This window comes from Arabidopsis lyrata (assembly GCF_000004255.2).
Source record: "Arabidopsis lyrata subsp. lyrata unplaced genomic scaffold ARALYscaffold_1, whole genome shotgun sequence".
Taxonomy (NCBI): domain Eukaryota; kingdom Viridiplantae; phylum Streptophyta; class Magnoliopsida; order Brassicales; family Brassicaceae; genus Arabidopsis; species Arabidopsis lyrata.
Window position 1 is genome coordinate 28,706,972 of NW_003302555.1, and position 15,744 is coordinate 28,722,715.

The following is a 15,744-nucleotide window of genomic DNA, read 5'->3' on the forward strand; positions in this document are numbered from 1 at the left end:
CCCAATTTAAAGTGGACACAGCCACTACGGAATGATCTCCACCTCGGACTCCGGCTCAGCAATCAGAGTTTCATTCACCTCCTTGACTGGTGCTTGATCAGATGAAGCTCCCTGACCACCCTCCGCGGTGCAACCAACCTCCGGAGTGACCTCCGGTATCACAGGAGCTACGGGCGGGACAATGCCTTCCGTCTCGCTTGAACCTGGGAATAATAATTCCAGTCAATCAAAGGTACAAGATAAGAAAAGGTAAGCCTCCGGAGTCAAGCGTTACCTGCCCAGTCCAAACCCGATTCACTTATAGGAGGTGATTCAGTAAAGAATTCCTCAAAGTCAAGCGGGTTGAAGGTCGAAGTGGGAAGAGCTGCCAAGCGACTCCGTTTCTCAGAAAGATTAGTTGACAGCTCAGTCCTCTCTTGCTCCTCAGAGAAATCTGCTTCATGAATTTGATCCAGCAGAATCAGGTTGCTTTCATGCTCTTTGATGTCTGACTCTAAGTCCGACCTAGCCTTCTCAGTTTGCATGAAGCGAATGGCCCCTTGAATCAACTCCATCCCGCGTCCCTTAACCTCCTTTCTGGCCTTCGATGCCGACCTTGCCAACTCAGAATCACGCAGCTTGGCTAGCGCCTTGTATTTCGCGTTAAGCTCGATAAGTTGGTTGTTCAGGGTGTCGGCGGCTGATTCGGATTCATGAAGTCTACCCTGAACACCAGAAAGTTCGTCCTGGAGCTTGTAATTCCGGTCGTAGTAGTCTTGCAGCTCCCCCTTTACTTGCGCCAGCTCGGATGTTAACCTGTCGACCTTATCCTCCAGATCGTGCTTGGAGCCAGCAGAAGAATTGAGTTCAGTCTCAAGAGCTGAGAATTTCTTCTTCCACATATCAATCTCCTTCTCCCGTCCAATGACCAACCCTTCGTAATGTTCGACCATGTCGTTAAGTTCGCTATGAGCCTGGCGTCATACATGAACCCGGGATGGCGAGTCAGTTCGTAGAATGACAATACAATAAAAAAAAAAAAAAAAAAAAGGGGCGAAGAAAACGGAACTAACCCGAGATGAATGATAAGCGTGAAGCAAATAGCGTTCACGAATTGCAGGGCGCCATTTGTTGAAATCTGGCAAGATCGAACCCGAACGGGTCTTGAAGCATCGGAAGACGCTGCCTTCTGTCTCCATAGCTGCGAAGAAGGAAAAATTGTAAAAATTGGAATTTTAATAAAGACAAAAAGTTTAAGCATGTGTAAATCACCAAACCTGAAAGCGATTTGACTTGAGGGACAAGAGCAGGCTTCAGCCTCGAGGAAGCATCTCGAGATTCAGAATCTCCACTTTTAGGGGATGCACTCCGAGCAGTCTTTTCGCTGACGGGCTGGGAAGAAGAAGACATGTCAACAGGACGGGGAGGACCCATTGGTTCAGTAGGAGGGGAGGATCGAGGTGAACGGTCAGTCCGGGGCCTTGATTTCTCCCTTCGCGGAGACAAGTCATCACGGGACGACTTGTCCCTCTTCTTACGAACCAAATTCTTAAGTGGTTCGTTGCTAAAGTCGTCTCGGGGAGGACGGGGAGAATCACGACGAGGAGACCGCTCTCTCCGAGGAGACCGTTCGCTCCGAAGAGAACGCTCGTCGCGGCGCTCGCGGCGAGGTGTTAACCTATAAGCAGCAACAGATCTGGCTCCCTCGGAGCTGTTGTCATCAACCAGCAGGGTTCTGCTGTAATCTTTTTTGTCAATGGCGGTTGCAAGGAACGCCTTGTTTTCATCACAAGCCTCTGCTATCGGCTTGGAGAGCTTCTTACGCTGGGCAGCGAGGGCCCGAGCTGACATTCCCTGAGTTGGGGGAGGAGGCGGAAGACGGTGAAGTAGATTGGGAGGACTCATCCTGAGTTTCCGGTTAGCCTCGACAAACCGGTCGAGGGTGAAAGAATTCCAAAGGGTTTCCCCTTCAAGGATTGTTTTGAAGAACTTGACAAATTCTTCGGTCGGGAGAGTTGAAGCGATGAAAGCTGCGAAATGAAACAACGAATTCGGTCAGTAAAAAATAATAATAAACAATAAAGGAATATACGACCTAGTCTCTACCAGGTTTCGCAGACCACTTCGATGGGAGTACATCGGAAAGATTCCCAATCGAAGCGGGAGTTTTCTTAATCAGAAACCAAGGATGGTGCCAGTTCTCATCCTTGTTCGGGAGGTGCGAGATGACGTTTCTATTGGCATTTGGATACGTTGAGAAGTACCCAGTTTTCTTTGATGAACTCCTTACGCTTAGGAGTTCATTCAGCTCGGGGACTCCAATGACGTAGCCGGCCTCCGCCGCAACGGTTATAATCCCGAGGATGGTTCGGAGGAGATTGGGGGTTAATTGAGGTAAAGCGATCTCGAGAGCCGCCAAGAATCGAACTAGGGCTTCAGGAAGGGGGAAGGTCAATCCGCAGCCCTTGAAGTAAATTTCGTAGACGCAAAAATAGCCGGCACGGTGGTTCTCAGGAGATTCCGTAGGGTCAGCTATTTGCGCCTCCGCTATAATTCCAGGAGGAATTTGACAAAGCCCCTTCAATCGTTCAAGGGATTGAAGAGTACAGGTGGATTTGTAATGAGGACCGGCGATGTCGTTAGGACGAGTGCATTCGTCGTTACTAGAACGCCTCTCGTCGTAAGACGGAGATTCAGGTCTTTCAGAATCAGAAGTCATCGAATAAAAATGAAAAATTCAAGATCCGGCGAAGAGAGATTTCTTTTTTGTGAAGAAGAAAGAGAGAGAGTTTTTGATTAAAGTACAAAAGAAAAAGAAGAGAGTAATGGTGAAAAGAAGTTACCTCAAGCTAATGATGAAACCGCCTCGGAAGTCGTGTGGGAAGTGGGAAGGTTTTTCCCGTTTTAATAGTAATTAAACAATATACGGTCATAATGATGACAGATGTCACTCAGTTAAAAAAGGCTAGTGCCGAAATTAAAGGAGTGATGAGATTTTCGGCGGGAAATCAGAAAGATTCTCGAGCGCAATCTTTGGCTATTTGAGCATTTAAAGTCCTCCGAATTGGAATAGCACTTCGAAGAACTTGGGGGGCTAATTGTTGGTGTCGGATCCCGCACCAGAAGTACGAGACCAACCAAAGATTGCCACGTAGTCAAGATAATAGGCCCATAAAGAATGAAGCCCATCGGACCCAGGAGTCGAAGGGACGGTCGAAGTGGTTGTCACCACTTCGACCATCCGAAGTGATTACATTGCGACATGAGTTCGATGAAGAAGGCATGGGTAAGATGGTTCAAGGATATTTGGGCCAGAAAGGCGAGGCCCGCGAAGATCAGAGTCAACTCAAATTCAAACGTTGAGCATTAAAGTCGAAGAATCAAAACGGACACATTCAAGAGGGAATAATTGTACTTAATTATTCATTTTAATGACAATTCTCTATGTATAAATATAAAGGCCAATGGCCATGTAAAAGGGGGATTTCCTCTCAAGAGAGAAATATATAGCAATTTTCGTAACAATTCTCAAGTTTTTATACATTCATTTTTGTCTCTCAAGAATAATCTTTCCCACTTAATAAAATACTTGAGTGTGTGAATCCAACATCCACAGCTTAAACCACCGAGTTAAATAGTATTGAAAGAATTGGGAAAGTTAAGCAGAATTTTTTAGGATAATAGTGTAGTTTTAAAAAATACTATAAAATTTCATATAATTTACCTTTGGGATTAATTTATTCTTAACAATTTTCGAAATAAATGTAATTATATATTCACAATTTTTTTGATAAAAATGGTTGATGTAGCAAAAGATTAGCATGGAGCGTTAAAATATATTAAAATAAAGTGCATAGTAAGGCCAATTGTAAACCACAAATTTCACAGTTACAAAATAGTAAAAAAATTAATTTATATTTTTTTTCAAAATAGTAATTTTCACCTATATATTCATTATACAATATAATATACATTCAATTTCCACTCACAAGAGATGATCACACATATATACCAAAACCTTACATGTATTAATGTATACAGAAATTACGATCACACGAAAAGCATTATTGCAAAAGAACGAAACGCTTTAGCCTCCACAACCGCCGCAACCTCCACAGCCGGCACCACCACCACAAAGGCAGCCTTGGCCGCGCTTAAAAGCCCTGCTAGTTCTGGTCTTACTACCTGACGTCATCACACGAAGCCCTCCATCTTTCTCTCCCGTCTTACCCTTTTTGATATCTCGCGACGGTGAAGACGAAGACGATGAAGGCTTTTTCTTCTTCCGGCTGAAGATAGCGCAAAACATACTAACCATCGATATGGTATAGCAAAACACAGACAGAGATTATAATAAAATGCTTTTTGGTCCTTGTTTTATGAATAAAGGATGCATCTATAATGATACATGTATGATTAAATGTCATTTTATATGAAAGTTATCCCTAAATCTCCGTTGACTTTGTATATATCAGAATACGACATATTCATACCCTATTTGCCTTAAACAATACAAGAAATTGCAGAAGAAATTTCGATTATGCTAATGAATGTGACCGTTATTTCTTCCAAATACATAGGACAAAAGGAGATCCGTTCAAATTCTACATACCTAAGAAAAAATGTTGAGAAATGAATAACTCTCTTTTGACTATATGTACTCGTATATTTAAAAGCTAATTGCGCATAGTATATTAATGTATATCTAATCAGATAAACATTGTGTGGTACAAGAACTCGGACCACGTAACGCTTGTTTGTCTGATGATAGGTAAGAACAAAAGAAAAGATAAAAGAATGCACGTATTTAAGACCATTCTGTTACACCAAAGCCACCACCATCTAAGATGGTGACATACGGTTGAAGCAGCTACAGTTATCGCAATTGTTCAAATATGTTTATACGGAATTGTTCAAACAAAAAGATTTTCAATGAACAATCACACTCTAATCTCTCTTTCTTTTCCTTCTCTATATATTAGGTTTAAGGCATGTATTTGACACTGGAACCCTAAAAACAGTCAAGAGTCATTCTTTTTTCGATCACATAGATACAAATTAAACAGGCTTAAACCCTTATATACAAAGAAAAAGGATACAATACAATCTCTTGAGTAATAGATATCGAAAGAACAATGGCGTTATTACGGTAACCCTGAAAGATATGACGAAGAAGCTAATGCCCAAAAAGAGATAAGAATAATCATTATCTAATAACTAAGAAAACCTCAAATTTTAAGAGCCCCCACATCCACCTCCTCCTCCCCCACCACCACATCCACCACCACCACTGTGACCACCACCACTATGACTAGCACCACAACCGTTGTCACCACCGCTAATGGCAACACAACCACCACCAAATGCTGAAGTAGAAGCCGCAGTCCCATCATCTCTCTGTCCCCGAGGCCTCTCCAAATTTTTAGGCCTCTGGTATCGCAAGCTATCGTTGAAAGCGTTTGGCTTAAGTGGAATAATAGATTTATTCACAACGGTGTCGCTTCTACCCCACAAGCGATCTTCATGAACAATCAACGTCAAATCTGGGACACACAATGAAAATTAAACTTTTTTATAAAAAATAAACATCATGTCTCTTACCATTTCCGACATCAATGTTTCTTGTCTGAAGTGTAGGAGCAGAAACAATTTGTCGCTGCCACTCCGGTGTCTGTGTCAGCTCCGGTAGCTGAAGGTTCTTCCTCTTGTTCTTGTAACAGGAAAACATAACGACAGCAACTCCAGCTAAAACGCCGCCGATGACTATAACAATAAGTTTGTAGTTATCATCGAATTTCATGGTTTCTTTGTTTCGTTTGGAAAATTGATAATATCTCTATAGAACTTAGCAGAGTTAAAGATAAATGAGGAAGATGCATATGACATAATGAGGGATTAGTGAGCATTAGATAAGGAAACTAGAAATTTGTTGATTTTAATCTAATTCCGGGAAGGACTTTCGAGACTCCTAAATCAAAGAGATGTAAATGTAGAGTCCTATATTCGGATAACATACAACATGCATTATTGGAGGTCCAATAAGTCTACAAGACTAACCACTAGCGAAATTTTGGCCACAATTTCTCTCAACGCGCTCTAAATAGAGTTAAAACAAAACAGAACGATGTTTCAATTAACTATCGATTACAAAATTTATACTACTTAAGAAAATGGTTCTGTAATAATTGATTTTTATTACTTCTTACGTATCACATAATTTTATTTTTCTTTGGTTTTTTTCTCTTTAATTATCACTAAGAATTTTCGTTTTGGAATTTTGAAGCTCACTCATACTACAATACTTATACTTCAAACTTCAGTGAAATCTAATTTTTATTTTCAGTTTTTCGATTTCCGTTTCATATAGTGAATTTTTTTACGAGGCATATTAATTTCTCTTTTTTTGAGTACGAAGAATACTTTGTGATTTGCAGTGATAAATTAGAAAGTCTTCAAAGTACTTTTTCATTCAAAATATTTTATGAGTATGGTAAAATAACCTTAAACTAATTAAAGAGATGGAAACCAGTGTACATATCAACTTCTAAAGAAACCAGTATGAATGCTAGTCTGTGGCGAGTTCGTGGCTACGGTTGAAGCGGCGGCCACAACCGCAGCTGCAACTATCGCAAGTGACCATATATGTTTTTATGGAATTGTTAATACAAAAAGATTTCCAATGAACCAACACACTACTCTCTCTCTCTCTCTCTTTGCCTTCTCTGTTAAGGCATGTATAAGACTTTATAACCCTGAAACAGTCAAGAATCATTCGCTTTTCGATTACACAGATCCCAAAACAGTCAAGGATACAATTCAATCTACTCAGTAACAAAGATCGAAAGAACAATGCCGTTATTACGGAAACCCTCAAAACGTATGACGAAAAAGCTAACGCCCAAATTTCGAGTACTTGTTCAAAAGAAATGGGTACCGTTTTAAGTAGAGGCAAGATCTAGAATACGATCTATCTATAAACTCAATCGGCGATGAAGGTTTTTAATAAAGTAGGAAACCTGAGTTCTCTATTTGTAGCTTTGTGACACCTCCAAAACGAGCTTGTCCATGAACTGGTATTTCTTGTCAAATCCCCAACCAGGATTACTCTGCATTGCCAAAAGTTTCATAAAAACATCAATACCTCTGTAGAGATATCTGATCATAAGAGAGTGATTTTAGATGAAGAGTTTGGGGGTTTGGTTAAAGAGATCAAACCTTAAGAGTAAGAGCTGCACGATCTGCAAATCGTTTCACGGAATCAGGTGCACTTGCGGGAATCGTTGTAGCAATACTATCGAGTTCCTCGTTCTGTTTCTTCGCAGTTACTCGATCAGGACCACTGTAGTGATCAACAATCTCTTTCATAAGGGGAGCCTGCGCCATCGCTTCATTAACTGCTTCCTGCAAAAAGTGAGAAATTCAAGTGATCATCAACCTATGCAAAAATTGAATGGATGCATAGAAAGCAAAATTCACAAATTGAACAGTATTACCTCCCATTCTTCTTGATCCTTGATTCCCTCGTAAGCCACTATGAAAGGCTTCACCTTCTCAAGGCACTCGCGCAGAGACATTGGTGGCTTCTCATCAATGTCAGGATTCGATCCAAAGTCCGCCATAATGTATTCTGGCTCACACTCAATCTGCAAAGCAAAAGAGATAGAGAAAACTAAGAGACTCAAAAACCAACAAAAAAGACACTCTCCATCGCTCCTATGACTGAAAGACCGATTTCACAATGAAAGAACAATAACCTCAAGAGGCTGTTATAAATCTGAGAATCCTACAAGACGAGTTAGTGGCCTACTTTTGTAAATTGTGCATATTAAGTCAAACAACTTCAAAGCCACCACAACCAATTCTACCACATTATAGAGTATGAATCAATATCAATACTATTGCTTCTTGAGAATTCACTACTCCTAATACTATTTGCAGTTTCACTGTCAGCAATCTCAGTAGCAAGTTGTATACTTTCTCGACAATTCATAGAGAAAACAAAACAAAGAAACATTTACCATGAGATTGGTATCATAGGCATCTATAATGGCATCATGAGTAGTAGAAGGCAACGCCTTTTCGCAAACTTCCTCAAAACCTTCTGCTAACGTTTTCATCAATTCAGGTCCCATTTTCTGAGCAAACTTCTCTCCATCAGCTGAATCTCCAGCGAATATACTCATAGCCTCTTGTTCACCTTCTTCTTCTTTCTTATCATCTCTCCATCCGTCACCACCTCTCCCTCTCCCTCTCCCTCTTGCTCCTCTTCCTCTTCCTCTCCCTCCTCTTCCTCTCACACCACCTCCTTCAGCTTCACCACGCGAAAGCTCGCTCCTTGCTCTTCTTCCAGCCTCTTCCCTACTCAATTGAGGTTTAGGAGCTTCATCCTTGACAGTTGGAGCCCGCTTCTGCTGCGGTTGTGCTCTTTGTTGCTGTTGCTGCTGCGGCGGAGGTGGAGGCTGAGGGCGTCGAATTTGGCGGTTATCTTCTTGTTGGATTGGAGCAGATTCCACAAGAGGCTTTCCTCGACCTGCTCCAATAGGATGTGAAAATTCACTTCCTAAGGCATTGAATATGTTATCAGGTGGATCAGCTTGACCAGATTTAGACTCTGGTGTTAGTGGAGACGAAGTTGCGTCCTGCATCTCCTGCAGCTTCACAAATACAGGACTTCCCTGAGATTCATCATTGGGCTGCGTTTGCAAACGCGGTGGCTGTTGTGGTGGTGAACGCAGCTGCTGCGATTGAGACTGTTGTTGCTGCGGTGGCGGCGGCGGTTGGCGAGGAGGTTCAGGAGCGAAAGGTGAAACGGAATCTGATCCAACGGATCCTCTTCCACGGCCAACGCTAGGAGAATCAGATTTGACAAATGACGAAAACGCAGGAGAAATCGAATCAGAGTGGATCGGACGACCACGACCATGACCATAACCTCCAGCAGATGACGGTTCACGTCCGGGAGCCACCGGTTCACGATTTACACCGAATTGTCCCCTTCCAGCGGCGGGAAATCCTCCATCTTCACCGGAACCGCGTCCACGACCACGGCCGGAGGAGTCGGAGGAAGAGGAGAAATGAGATGTGGATTGGATAAGAAATGGAGTTTGCTTGACTATGGATGCAATAGTGAAGCCATTAGGGTTTGAGAATCTTCTTCCTAAAGCACTTCTCATCTGTGAGAGCTATCTCAATGGCGATGATTTGAGGATTTTTGAGGGTTTTGAGTTACTCCTACTGTGTTTAATCGGAAAATGGGGGTTTTCTTAAACGTCGCCGTTTGCTGATGACTAACATCTGCATATTTGTAAATTCATCCCTGTAGTTTGAGTACCTTACGGGAAAGGATTTATACTTTTCGATTTTCCAAAATCCCCCATAATTAGTGACCCAAAATGATCCAAAAATTTATTTTGCAATTCCATCCCTGGAATTTTGATACCTGACGGAAATGAATAATATTTTTACATTGACCCAAAAAACTCCAAAATAAGAGACATTGATTAGGCCAAACTTAAGCGTTCAACACTTCAAACATGATAGTAAATCTATAATCTCCTAAATTCTAAACTTTTTTGGTTAAGAACCAACAAAAAATGATCAAATAATTCCTTCAAAGAAAGATTATATGACTCAATAAGTAAAAAAAACTCAGCACAAGAACTCCAAAATTCAAGAAGCATGTTCATGGTTGCCTGTCTTTCCAGATACTACATAACCGGAAAATAACTGCTCTAGAAAGAAAAAAGAAAGACAACTGAAACAATAAAATAAATAACTTAATGTTGCAACACTCTCCTTCATCAACAGAGCCTCTTCGGTTCTGTTTTCTCCTAGTTTGGCGATGGTGATCGAGTAATTCGCGATCTTACTGGTGTTTTTGAAGGGCTTACCCTGAACAATTCAAAATATTTCATATCAGTTTTTTTATATATTCAATGAAAGGTTTGTCACAAAAGAGAAATAATGTGTACCTTATCGGCTGAGATCCTAAGACTATTCCGCTGCAGTTTAGCGCTGCAACTGCACTCTCTGCCTTTTTATCCCGGAAACAAACGCATATTCAGTTGTTAAGTAAAAAGCTAAGCCTTGAAAAGTTTAGCATTCCTTGTTAACACTAACAATAGAGGACATAGAAGCTGAGTTTTAACAGAATATGAGGAGCTTACCATGGCGAATTCAACAAAAGCTATGCGAGTAGAATGCACTTGATCACCAAGAAGCCTTAAGCGAGTAACCTTTACAGAGAAGACAGACAAAACTTGAATGTTTTTGTTGTTTCACAAAATTTATAGTCTTTTTTTTTTTTCTTTTTTTTTCCCTCCTTCATATTGTCTTTATGAGAGCAGGAAAAGCAAGTTTTAGGATTCTAGACTGACCTCACCGCAGGCAGACTGAAAGAAGGTTTTGACAACATCTTCAGTGGCCTGCAATTTATAGAAATCTCTCAAAACCGAGAGAACAAGTGCGCAAATGGAATATAAAACATTAACGGGAAAAAGTATTTACATTCTTGTCAACATTTGTGCAGTAGATGGTTCTTGTACACATCTCTCTTTCATCTTCTGACTGAATAAAACACCAAAGGAAATAGTGGAAACCATCAATTTTAGTTATAAAACTGTAAACTACAATGCAAGTTGAGGAAAATGGAACGTCTTGTTCTTTACCCTGGGGAGAAATGTGGGATTCACTGGAAGAATAGCAGTTTTTGAAGGTAAGACTCTAACAGGGTAATATCCGATCATCGTCCCACCAAGACTTAAAGCCGCTCGTGCACCTTCTGTTTTTCAAAACAAATTCATACTAATGTAAGTCAAACGTGACACTTGAATTTTGTTGCAAGGAAGATTAAGCAAAACCCAATAGCTTTAACTTACGGTCATCAGAAAACTCAACAAACGCAAAGCGAAGAACTGAATTTGGATCTCCACAGATTCGACAATCAACAACCTTTAGAAGAAGAATGCAATGTTAATTCACAAACAAAAGATAACAACCAGCAATAAAGCTTATAGATTTCAACTTACTTGCCCACAGCTGCTGAACAACCCAGCAAGGACTTCCTCAGTCACCTATTTGAAAAAAATATAATAAGTTACAATGTTGGAAAATTGAATTCTTTTTCTCTGAAAATCTAAAGAGGCTTTAAGTAACTTACACTCTGATCAATGTCAGAGACATATACTGTTCTTCTAATACTAACTTCTCTTTGAGCCTTAGAAGCTCTTCCAGGTAACCTCACTCTCCTCCCTTGGTTATAGTTGTTTCTTCTCTGTAATCCACAAAACAAAAAACAGACAATTTACCAAATCTCTTAATGAAATGTTAAAGTAAAGATCATATAAGAGTTGCAACACTTGACAATGTAACTTATGGCCAACCAAAAACAAAACTTTCTATATGAAACTTCAAGCTAGAGACTTTCCAGCACAAAGAACCTAATTGAGAAGCATAATCCCAAAAAACCGTTCAGCAACAACAACCAAAAATCCAAACTTTTCAGTCAAAACTTAATCAGAAACAGAATGAAAATTGTACCCTCCGGTTAATGCCATCCTTTTTGTTGTCTTCACCAGATGGCTTTTTAGCAATCACAAAATCGTCAGAAGACAGAGACTGATTAGTATTCTTCTTGTAAGAAGGGAAAAATTCCTTAGCTTCAGGATTGAGTTTCTTGAACATGGCTACAAGCTTCTTCATTTGATCATATTCCGGTTTAGATTTCGGTTTGAGGTCCGATTCGGCTTCCGGTTTAGAATCCGTCCTCATCAAGCCCTTCTCAATTCCGTCTCCACCATCGTTGATTACCTCATTTGAATCAGTGGCCATCTCAGTGATCGCAGCCATTAAATTAGATCAGAAAACTCAAAATAAATATAAAAAAAAAAAGAGACAGAGGAAAGAAAAGTTGCGAACTTTTCCTTCTCTCTTCAGTCGAATTTCATAAAAAGATGCAAAATTTGATGAGATTAATCAAGAATTGCGAGTTTTGATGAAAACCCATTTCAGAATTCCGACCGAAGAAGACGAGAATGTTTGATCGGAGACAATATATATAAAATCTAGTGCGGTGGTGTCAGACGGTGGCTATGGATGATGAAGAAGAAGGAATGATGGGTTTTGGTTTTTGTTTTGGCCTTTTTCTAACTCAAATCAAATAGACCAAAACTCTCACAAGAATGCTTCTCTTTTTTTCCGGACTAAGAAATTTTAGTATTTTTTTTTTTTAATAATTTCGTCAAATGTAAAATAAAAAGGAAAAGAAAAGTTATGATTCTTTATTATTTTATGTTCCTCTTGTGGGCCTTTAAATAATTACACATTTTACACATACACCACTTTATTACATTTTAAAAAAATACATATTACATATTACTAATATTATTTATTATTTAATAGTATAATTTTTTTAAGTATTTATTATTTTTGTTATGGATATTGGATAGGGTTTTTTGTCTTTCTGTTTGTTATTTAACACATCAACAAAAAAAATGAATATGTTGTATGAACTTTTATTTTCTCCATAATTGCAAGCAATTGGCATAATAATAAGGGTACTCCATAAATCTTTGGATTCGTTGGGATTTTTCTTTTCTACTTTTTAACAATTGCTGGGATTCTATAGTTCCACTTTATCACCTGCTTTTATTCTATTTTGTTATTTTATTTTCTATTCCTTTTAAAATTTGGTTTTCGGTTATTTTTGTATGGATATCCATAATAACAGTAACCACACGACAATAAGATAATTTTCTGTTTGTTTTAGTACAAATTTTGAAATGATTTTTCGTCAGGAAAGAAATATTCAAACAAAAAATTTAAGACTTTGCAGTTATGTATATTCTTTTGGATCAAATGGTTTTATATTGGGCTTTTATTTTGCTGGTCAACAAAGCCCATAGTGTCATTATGGACCCGTATACCCGACCCATCTAAATAAATTAAAACGGATTTCGTAGAAAAGAAGTTATTTAAAGTGGGATCCGCTAATTCTTCGTTACTTTTAGTCAACTTTAAAATGTTTGCTTAGAAGATGGAAAAGTGAGGTACTATTGAATATTGAAGAAGAAGACATACGAAATGAAAATGGCAAAATCAGTTGCTAATTTGAGACCAAAACGATTGTTGACTTTAATGGCGGATCGAAATCGCATCAGAAGCTTTCTCAAAGATGAACATGTGACGTATGCTTCCATCCTTCTCTACATTACTCTATCTAGCGGTCAAATCTTCTTCAATAAGGTTAATGTCAAATCTCACATTCATATATATGTTCCTGGATCTATGTTTTCTATTTGGAATCTTTTTGCTCAAGATTCAACTTCATTAGATCTTGACATTAGGCTTTTAGATTCGGTTCAGTTTAGATAGCTTTAAACTTAAAACTGAAATAAAGCTTTTATTTTTTTACAATCTTTGTTTGGTTCTGTACTTCTGTTACAATGTGATTTGGTTTTACACAAGAATATAGTAATAAAATTTTTATTGTTAATAGTGGATTTAAATGTGTAGTTGTATTGTATATACATGTACTCATATAGGATTTTAATGAATTTTATTTAGTTGTTAGTTAAATTCCATTACACAAATTTCATTTTCAAGTTCAATTCGGGGTTGGTCCAATTATTCGCTCTAAAAACTTTACCGTTCAGACTATTGTACAATTTGGTTCGGTTTCGGATCGATAAATTTAGTTCATTCTGTTTCTCTTTATCTTCTTTCAGTTTTTTTTTTCCCAGCCCTAATTTGTATTTCTGACTTCATCTGATGCAGTGGGTACTGTCATCTAAGGAAATAAACTTCCCTTATCCACTTGGATTGACATTACTACATATGAGTTTTTCCTCTGTTTTGTGTTTTCTCCTCACCAAGGTTTTCAAGGTATGTCATTGTTATTAATTGATTATGACCTATTCTATAATGCTTATAAGTAAAAATTAAAAAGCTTAAATTCTGATTTTTAGTTTTCTTAAAAGGTCATGAAGGTTGAGGAAGGAATGACATTAGAAATGTAAGAAAGAAAGGAGACTTCGTAAGAAATTTATTTTTCTATTTCTTTTGTAGTTCTAATTACATTTTACACTAAAACATCACTCTATGTACTCAGATATGTTACATCAGTTATTCCAATAGGTGCAATGTTTGCAATGACTCTGTGGTTAGGAAACACTGCTTACCTCTACATAACTGTTGCATTTTCCCAAATGTTGAAGGCCATTAGTAAGAACTTAGCTCATTCCCAATCGCATTTGCAAATTTTTAGTTAAAATGTTATGTATAATTGATCTCAAGAATCATGTTTTGCAGTGCCTGTTGCTGTGTTTATACTTGGAGTTTGTGTTGGCCTTGAAATAATGAGCTGCAAGATGCTTATGATAATGTCAGTCATAAGTTTTGGTGTTTTAGTCGCATCTTATGGAGAATTAAACATCAACTGGGTTGGAGTTGTTTACCAAATGGGTGGTATTGTTTCAGAAGCTTTGAGGCTAATCTTAATGGAAATTCTTGTGAAGAGGAAAGGCATCAAATTAAACCCACTCTCTCTTATGTACTACATGAGCCCATGCAGGTATTTTCAAAATCAAAGAACTCAAATCTCATTATATATATATTTTTAAAATTTTTGAAGAAATTCCTAAAATTCACCAATTTTTATACTTTGAAAAGAATCCCAATTTTTGTACTTGTATTGATGTGTGTGTTGCAGCGCGATTTGCTTGTTCATACCATGGATATTTCTTGAGAAGTCGAAGATGGAAACATGGAACTTTCATGTTCTTGTGTTGAGTCTTAATTCGCTATGTACATTTGCTCTCAATTTGTCGGTTTTTCTTGTGATATCTCAAACAAGTGCTCTCACTATCCGAATTGCTGGCGTGGTTAAAGATTGGTTGGTTGTTTTGGTCTCAGCCCTTCTCTTTGCCGAGACAAAACTCACAATCATCAATTTATTTGGTTATGCCATTGGTAAGATCATCTTATGTTTACCATTTCACACAAAAATGAGCATTGGATTAAGGCTTAAAAGTGTGATCATCTTCTAAATTTTGTTCACTTGCAGCCATTGCTGGTGTAGCTGCATATAACAACCATAAGCCAAAGAACGGCGAAAGAATAACGTTGGTTTCTCAATCTCCAACAAACTCCGACAAGAAACCCGGTGGCCCATTGTAGCATATGTCATCACAAGAGGTAACACACAAAGAATGTTTCTCAATCTCCGACAAACTCCGGCAAGGAACCAGGTGGCCCATTGTAGCATTTTTCATCACAAGAGGTAACACACATAAAAAGAACCATTTTTTTGTACTTAGGAAAATTGTTATCTATCACACAATTTTTAAGAGCATCAGAAAATAAAGGAATCTTAGGCAGGAAAGGCCGAGGAGTGTAACTGAGGAAACAATTTTTTATGGATTTCTTGGCTATTTTTGTTTAGCCTTAACTCTGTATTCGAATTTTTCAATTATTTTAAAGATTAAAACATTGTTTCTGTGATTTTACTTGTATGTAGGATACTAGCTAGGATTATGTTTCTTATGTAACTGTGTAATCATTCACTTCTCAGTTCTCACAATAGTGTTTTTATTTTTTTGTTACTCTTACTTATAGCCTTACTAGTGTACTAACCCGTGCGTTGCACGGGATAAGAGATGCGAAGTGGAGATATCAAGATTGTGGAGGAGATGAAGAATTTGTAAAAGAAGATTATTTTTTTCTGTCGTGTATGTTTCTTTAATAAAAAAAGTAAAGTTTAATTTTTAA

The 15,744-nt window shown here is 38.4% G+C and overlaps 4 protein-coding genes across 5 annotated transcripts; 1 reads left to right on the forward strand and 3 right to left on the reverse strand.

Moving 5' to 3' along the window:
• Positions 1-4,865: 4,865 nt before the first annotated feature.
• LOC9330517 (protein FAM98B) lies at positions 4,866-6,345 on the reverse strand. Its single transcript, XM_021012408.1, has 2 exons — positions 5,581-6,345; positions 4,866-5,498 (listed from the first exon to the last, which is right to left on the reverse strand). The coding sequence occupies exons 1-2, from the start codon at positions 5,777-5,779 to the stop codon at positions 5,215-5,217; spliced, it is 483 nt and encodes a 160-aa protein (XP_020868067.1). The 5' UTR covers positions 5,780-6,345; the 3' UTR covers positions 4,866-5,214.
• A 258-nt stretch (positions 6,346-6,603) lies between these two features.
• LOC110224859 (filaggrin-2) lies at positions 6,604-9,209 on the reverse strand. Its single transcript, XM_021012409.1, has 4 exons — positions 7,998-9,209; positions 7,473-7,622; positions 7,195-7,380; positions 6,604-7,085 (listed from the first exon to the last, which is right to left on the reverse strand). Exons 1-4 carry the CDS (start codon positions 9,150-9,152, stop codon positions 7,005-7,007), a joined length of 1,572 nt encoding a protein of 523 aa, XP_020868068.1. The 5' UTR covers positions 9,153-9,209; the 3' UTR covers positions 6,604-7,004.
• Positions 9,210-9,573: 364 nt separating this feature from the next.
• LOC9330518 (polyadenylate-binding protein-interacting protein 8) lies at positions 9,574-12,163 on the reverse strand. Its single transcript, XM_021012410.1, has 10 exons — positions 11,518-12,163; positions 11,138-11,251; positions 11,007-11,051; positions 10,857-10,929; positions 10,647-10,759; positions 10,486-10,545; positions 10,356-10,403; positions 10,146-10,214; positions 9,951-10,012; positions 9,574-9,870 (listed from the first exon to the last, which is right to left on the reverse strand). Exons 1-10 carry the CDS (start codon positions 11,824-11,826, stop codon positions 9,810-9,812), a joined length of 954 nt encoding a protein of 317 aa, XP_020868069.1. The 5' UTR covers positions 11,827-12,163; the 3' UTR covers positions 9,574-9,809.
• A 723-nt stretch (positions 12,164-12,886) lies between these two features.
• Positions 12,887-15,712, forward strand: LOC9330519 (probable sugar phosphate/phosphate translocator At1g53660). Of its 2 annotated transcripts, none has more exons than XM_002891718.2 (7): positions 12,887-13,221; positions 13,753-13,860; positions 13,956-13,990; positions 14,087-14,199; positions 14,287-14,548; positions 14,687-14,946; positions 15,041-15,712. In XM_002891718.2, exons 1-7 carry the CDS (start codon positions 13,060-13,062, stop codon positions 15,151-15,153), a joined length of 1,053 nt encoding a protein of 350 aa, XP_002891764.2. In that variant the 5' UTR covers positions 12,887-13,059; the 3' UTR covers positions 15,154-15,712. The 2 variants fall into 2 exon arrangements, 1 of the variants encoding a protein (XP_002891764.2); XR_002329569.1 differs by lacking the exon at positions 12,887-13,221 and having other exon boundaries at positions 13,602-13,860; positions 15,041-15,256; positions 15,592-15,712.
• Positions 15,713-15,744: the final 32 nt, after the last annotated feature.

Excerpts from the sequence above, each read along its gene's own strand:
- LOC9330517 (XM_021012408.1), bottom strand. The coding sequence starts at position 5,779 with ATGAAATTCGATGATAACTACAAACTTATTGTTATAGTCATCGGCGGC. Across the intron at positions 5,499-5,580 it reads AAACATTGATGTCGGAAATG|ATCGCTTGTGGGGTAGAAGC; the intron begins GTAAGAGACATG and ends TTGTTCATGAAG.
- LOC110224859 (XM_021012409.1), bottom strand. The coding sequence starts at position 9,152 with ATGAGAAGTGCTTTAGGAAGAAGATTCTCAAACCCTAATGGCTTCACT. Across the intron at positions 7,623-7,997 it reads CCTATGATACCAATCTCATG|ATTGAGTGTGAGCCAGAATA; the intron begins GTAAATGTTTCT and ends TTTGCTTTGCAG. Across the intron at positions 7,381-7,472 it reads AGGATCAAGAAGAATGGGAG|GAAGCAGTTAATGAAGCGAT; the intron begins GTAATACTGTTC and ends CACTTTTTGCAG.
- LOC9330518 (XM_021012410.1), bottom strand. The coding sequence starts at position 11,826 with ATGGCTGCGATCACTGAGATGGCCACTGATTCAAATGAGGTAATCAAC. Across the intron at positions 11,052-11,137 it reads TCTCTGACATTGATCAGAGT|GTGACTGAGGAAGTCCTTGC; the intron begins GTAAGTTACTTA and ends TTTTTCAAATAG. Across the intron at positions 9,871-9,950 it reads TTAGGATCTCAGCCGATAAG|GGTAAGCCCTTCAAAAACAC; the intron begins GTACACATTATT and ends TGAATTGTTCAG.
- LOC9330519 (XM_002891718.2), top strand. The coding sequence starts at position 13,060 with ATGAAAATGGCAAAATCAGTTGCTAATTTGAGACCAAAACGATTGTTG. Across the intron at positions 14,200-14,286 it reads CCAAATGTTGAAGGCCATTA|TGCCTGTTGCTGTGTTTATA; the intron begins GTAAGAACTTAG and ends CATGTTTTGCAG. Across the intron at positions 14,947-15,040 it reads TTTATTTGGTTATGCCATTG|CCATTGCTGGTGTAGCTGCA; the intron begins GTAAGATCATCT and ends GTTCACTTGCAG.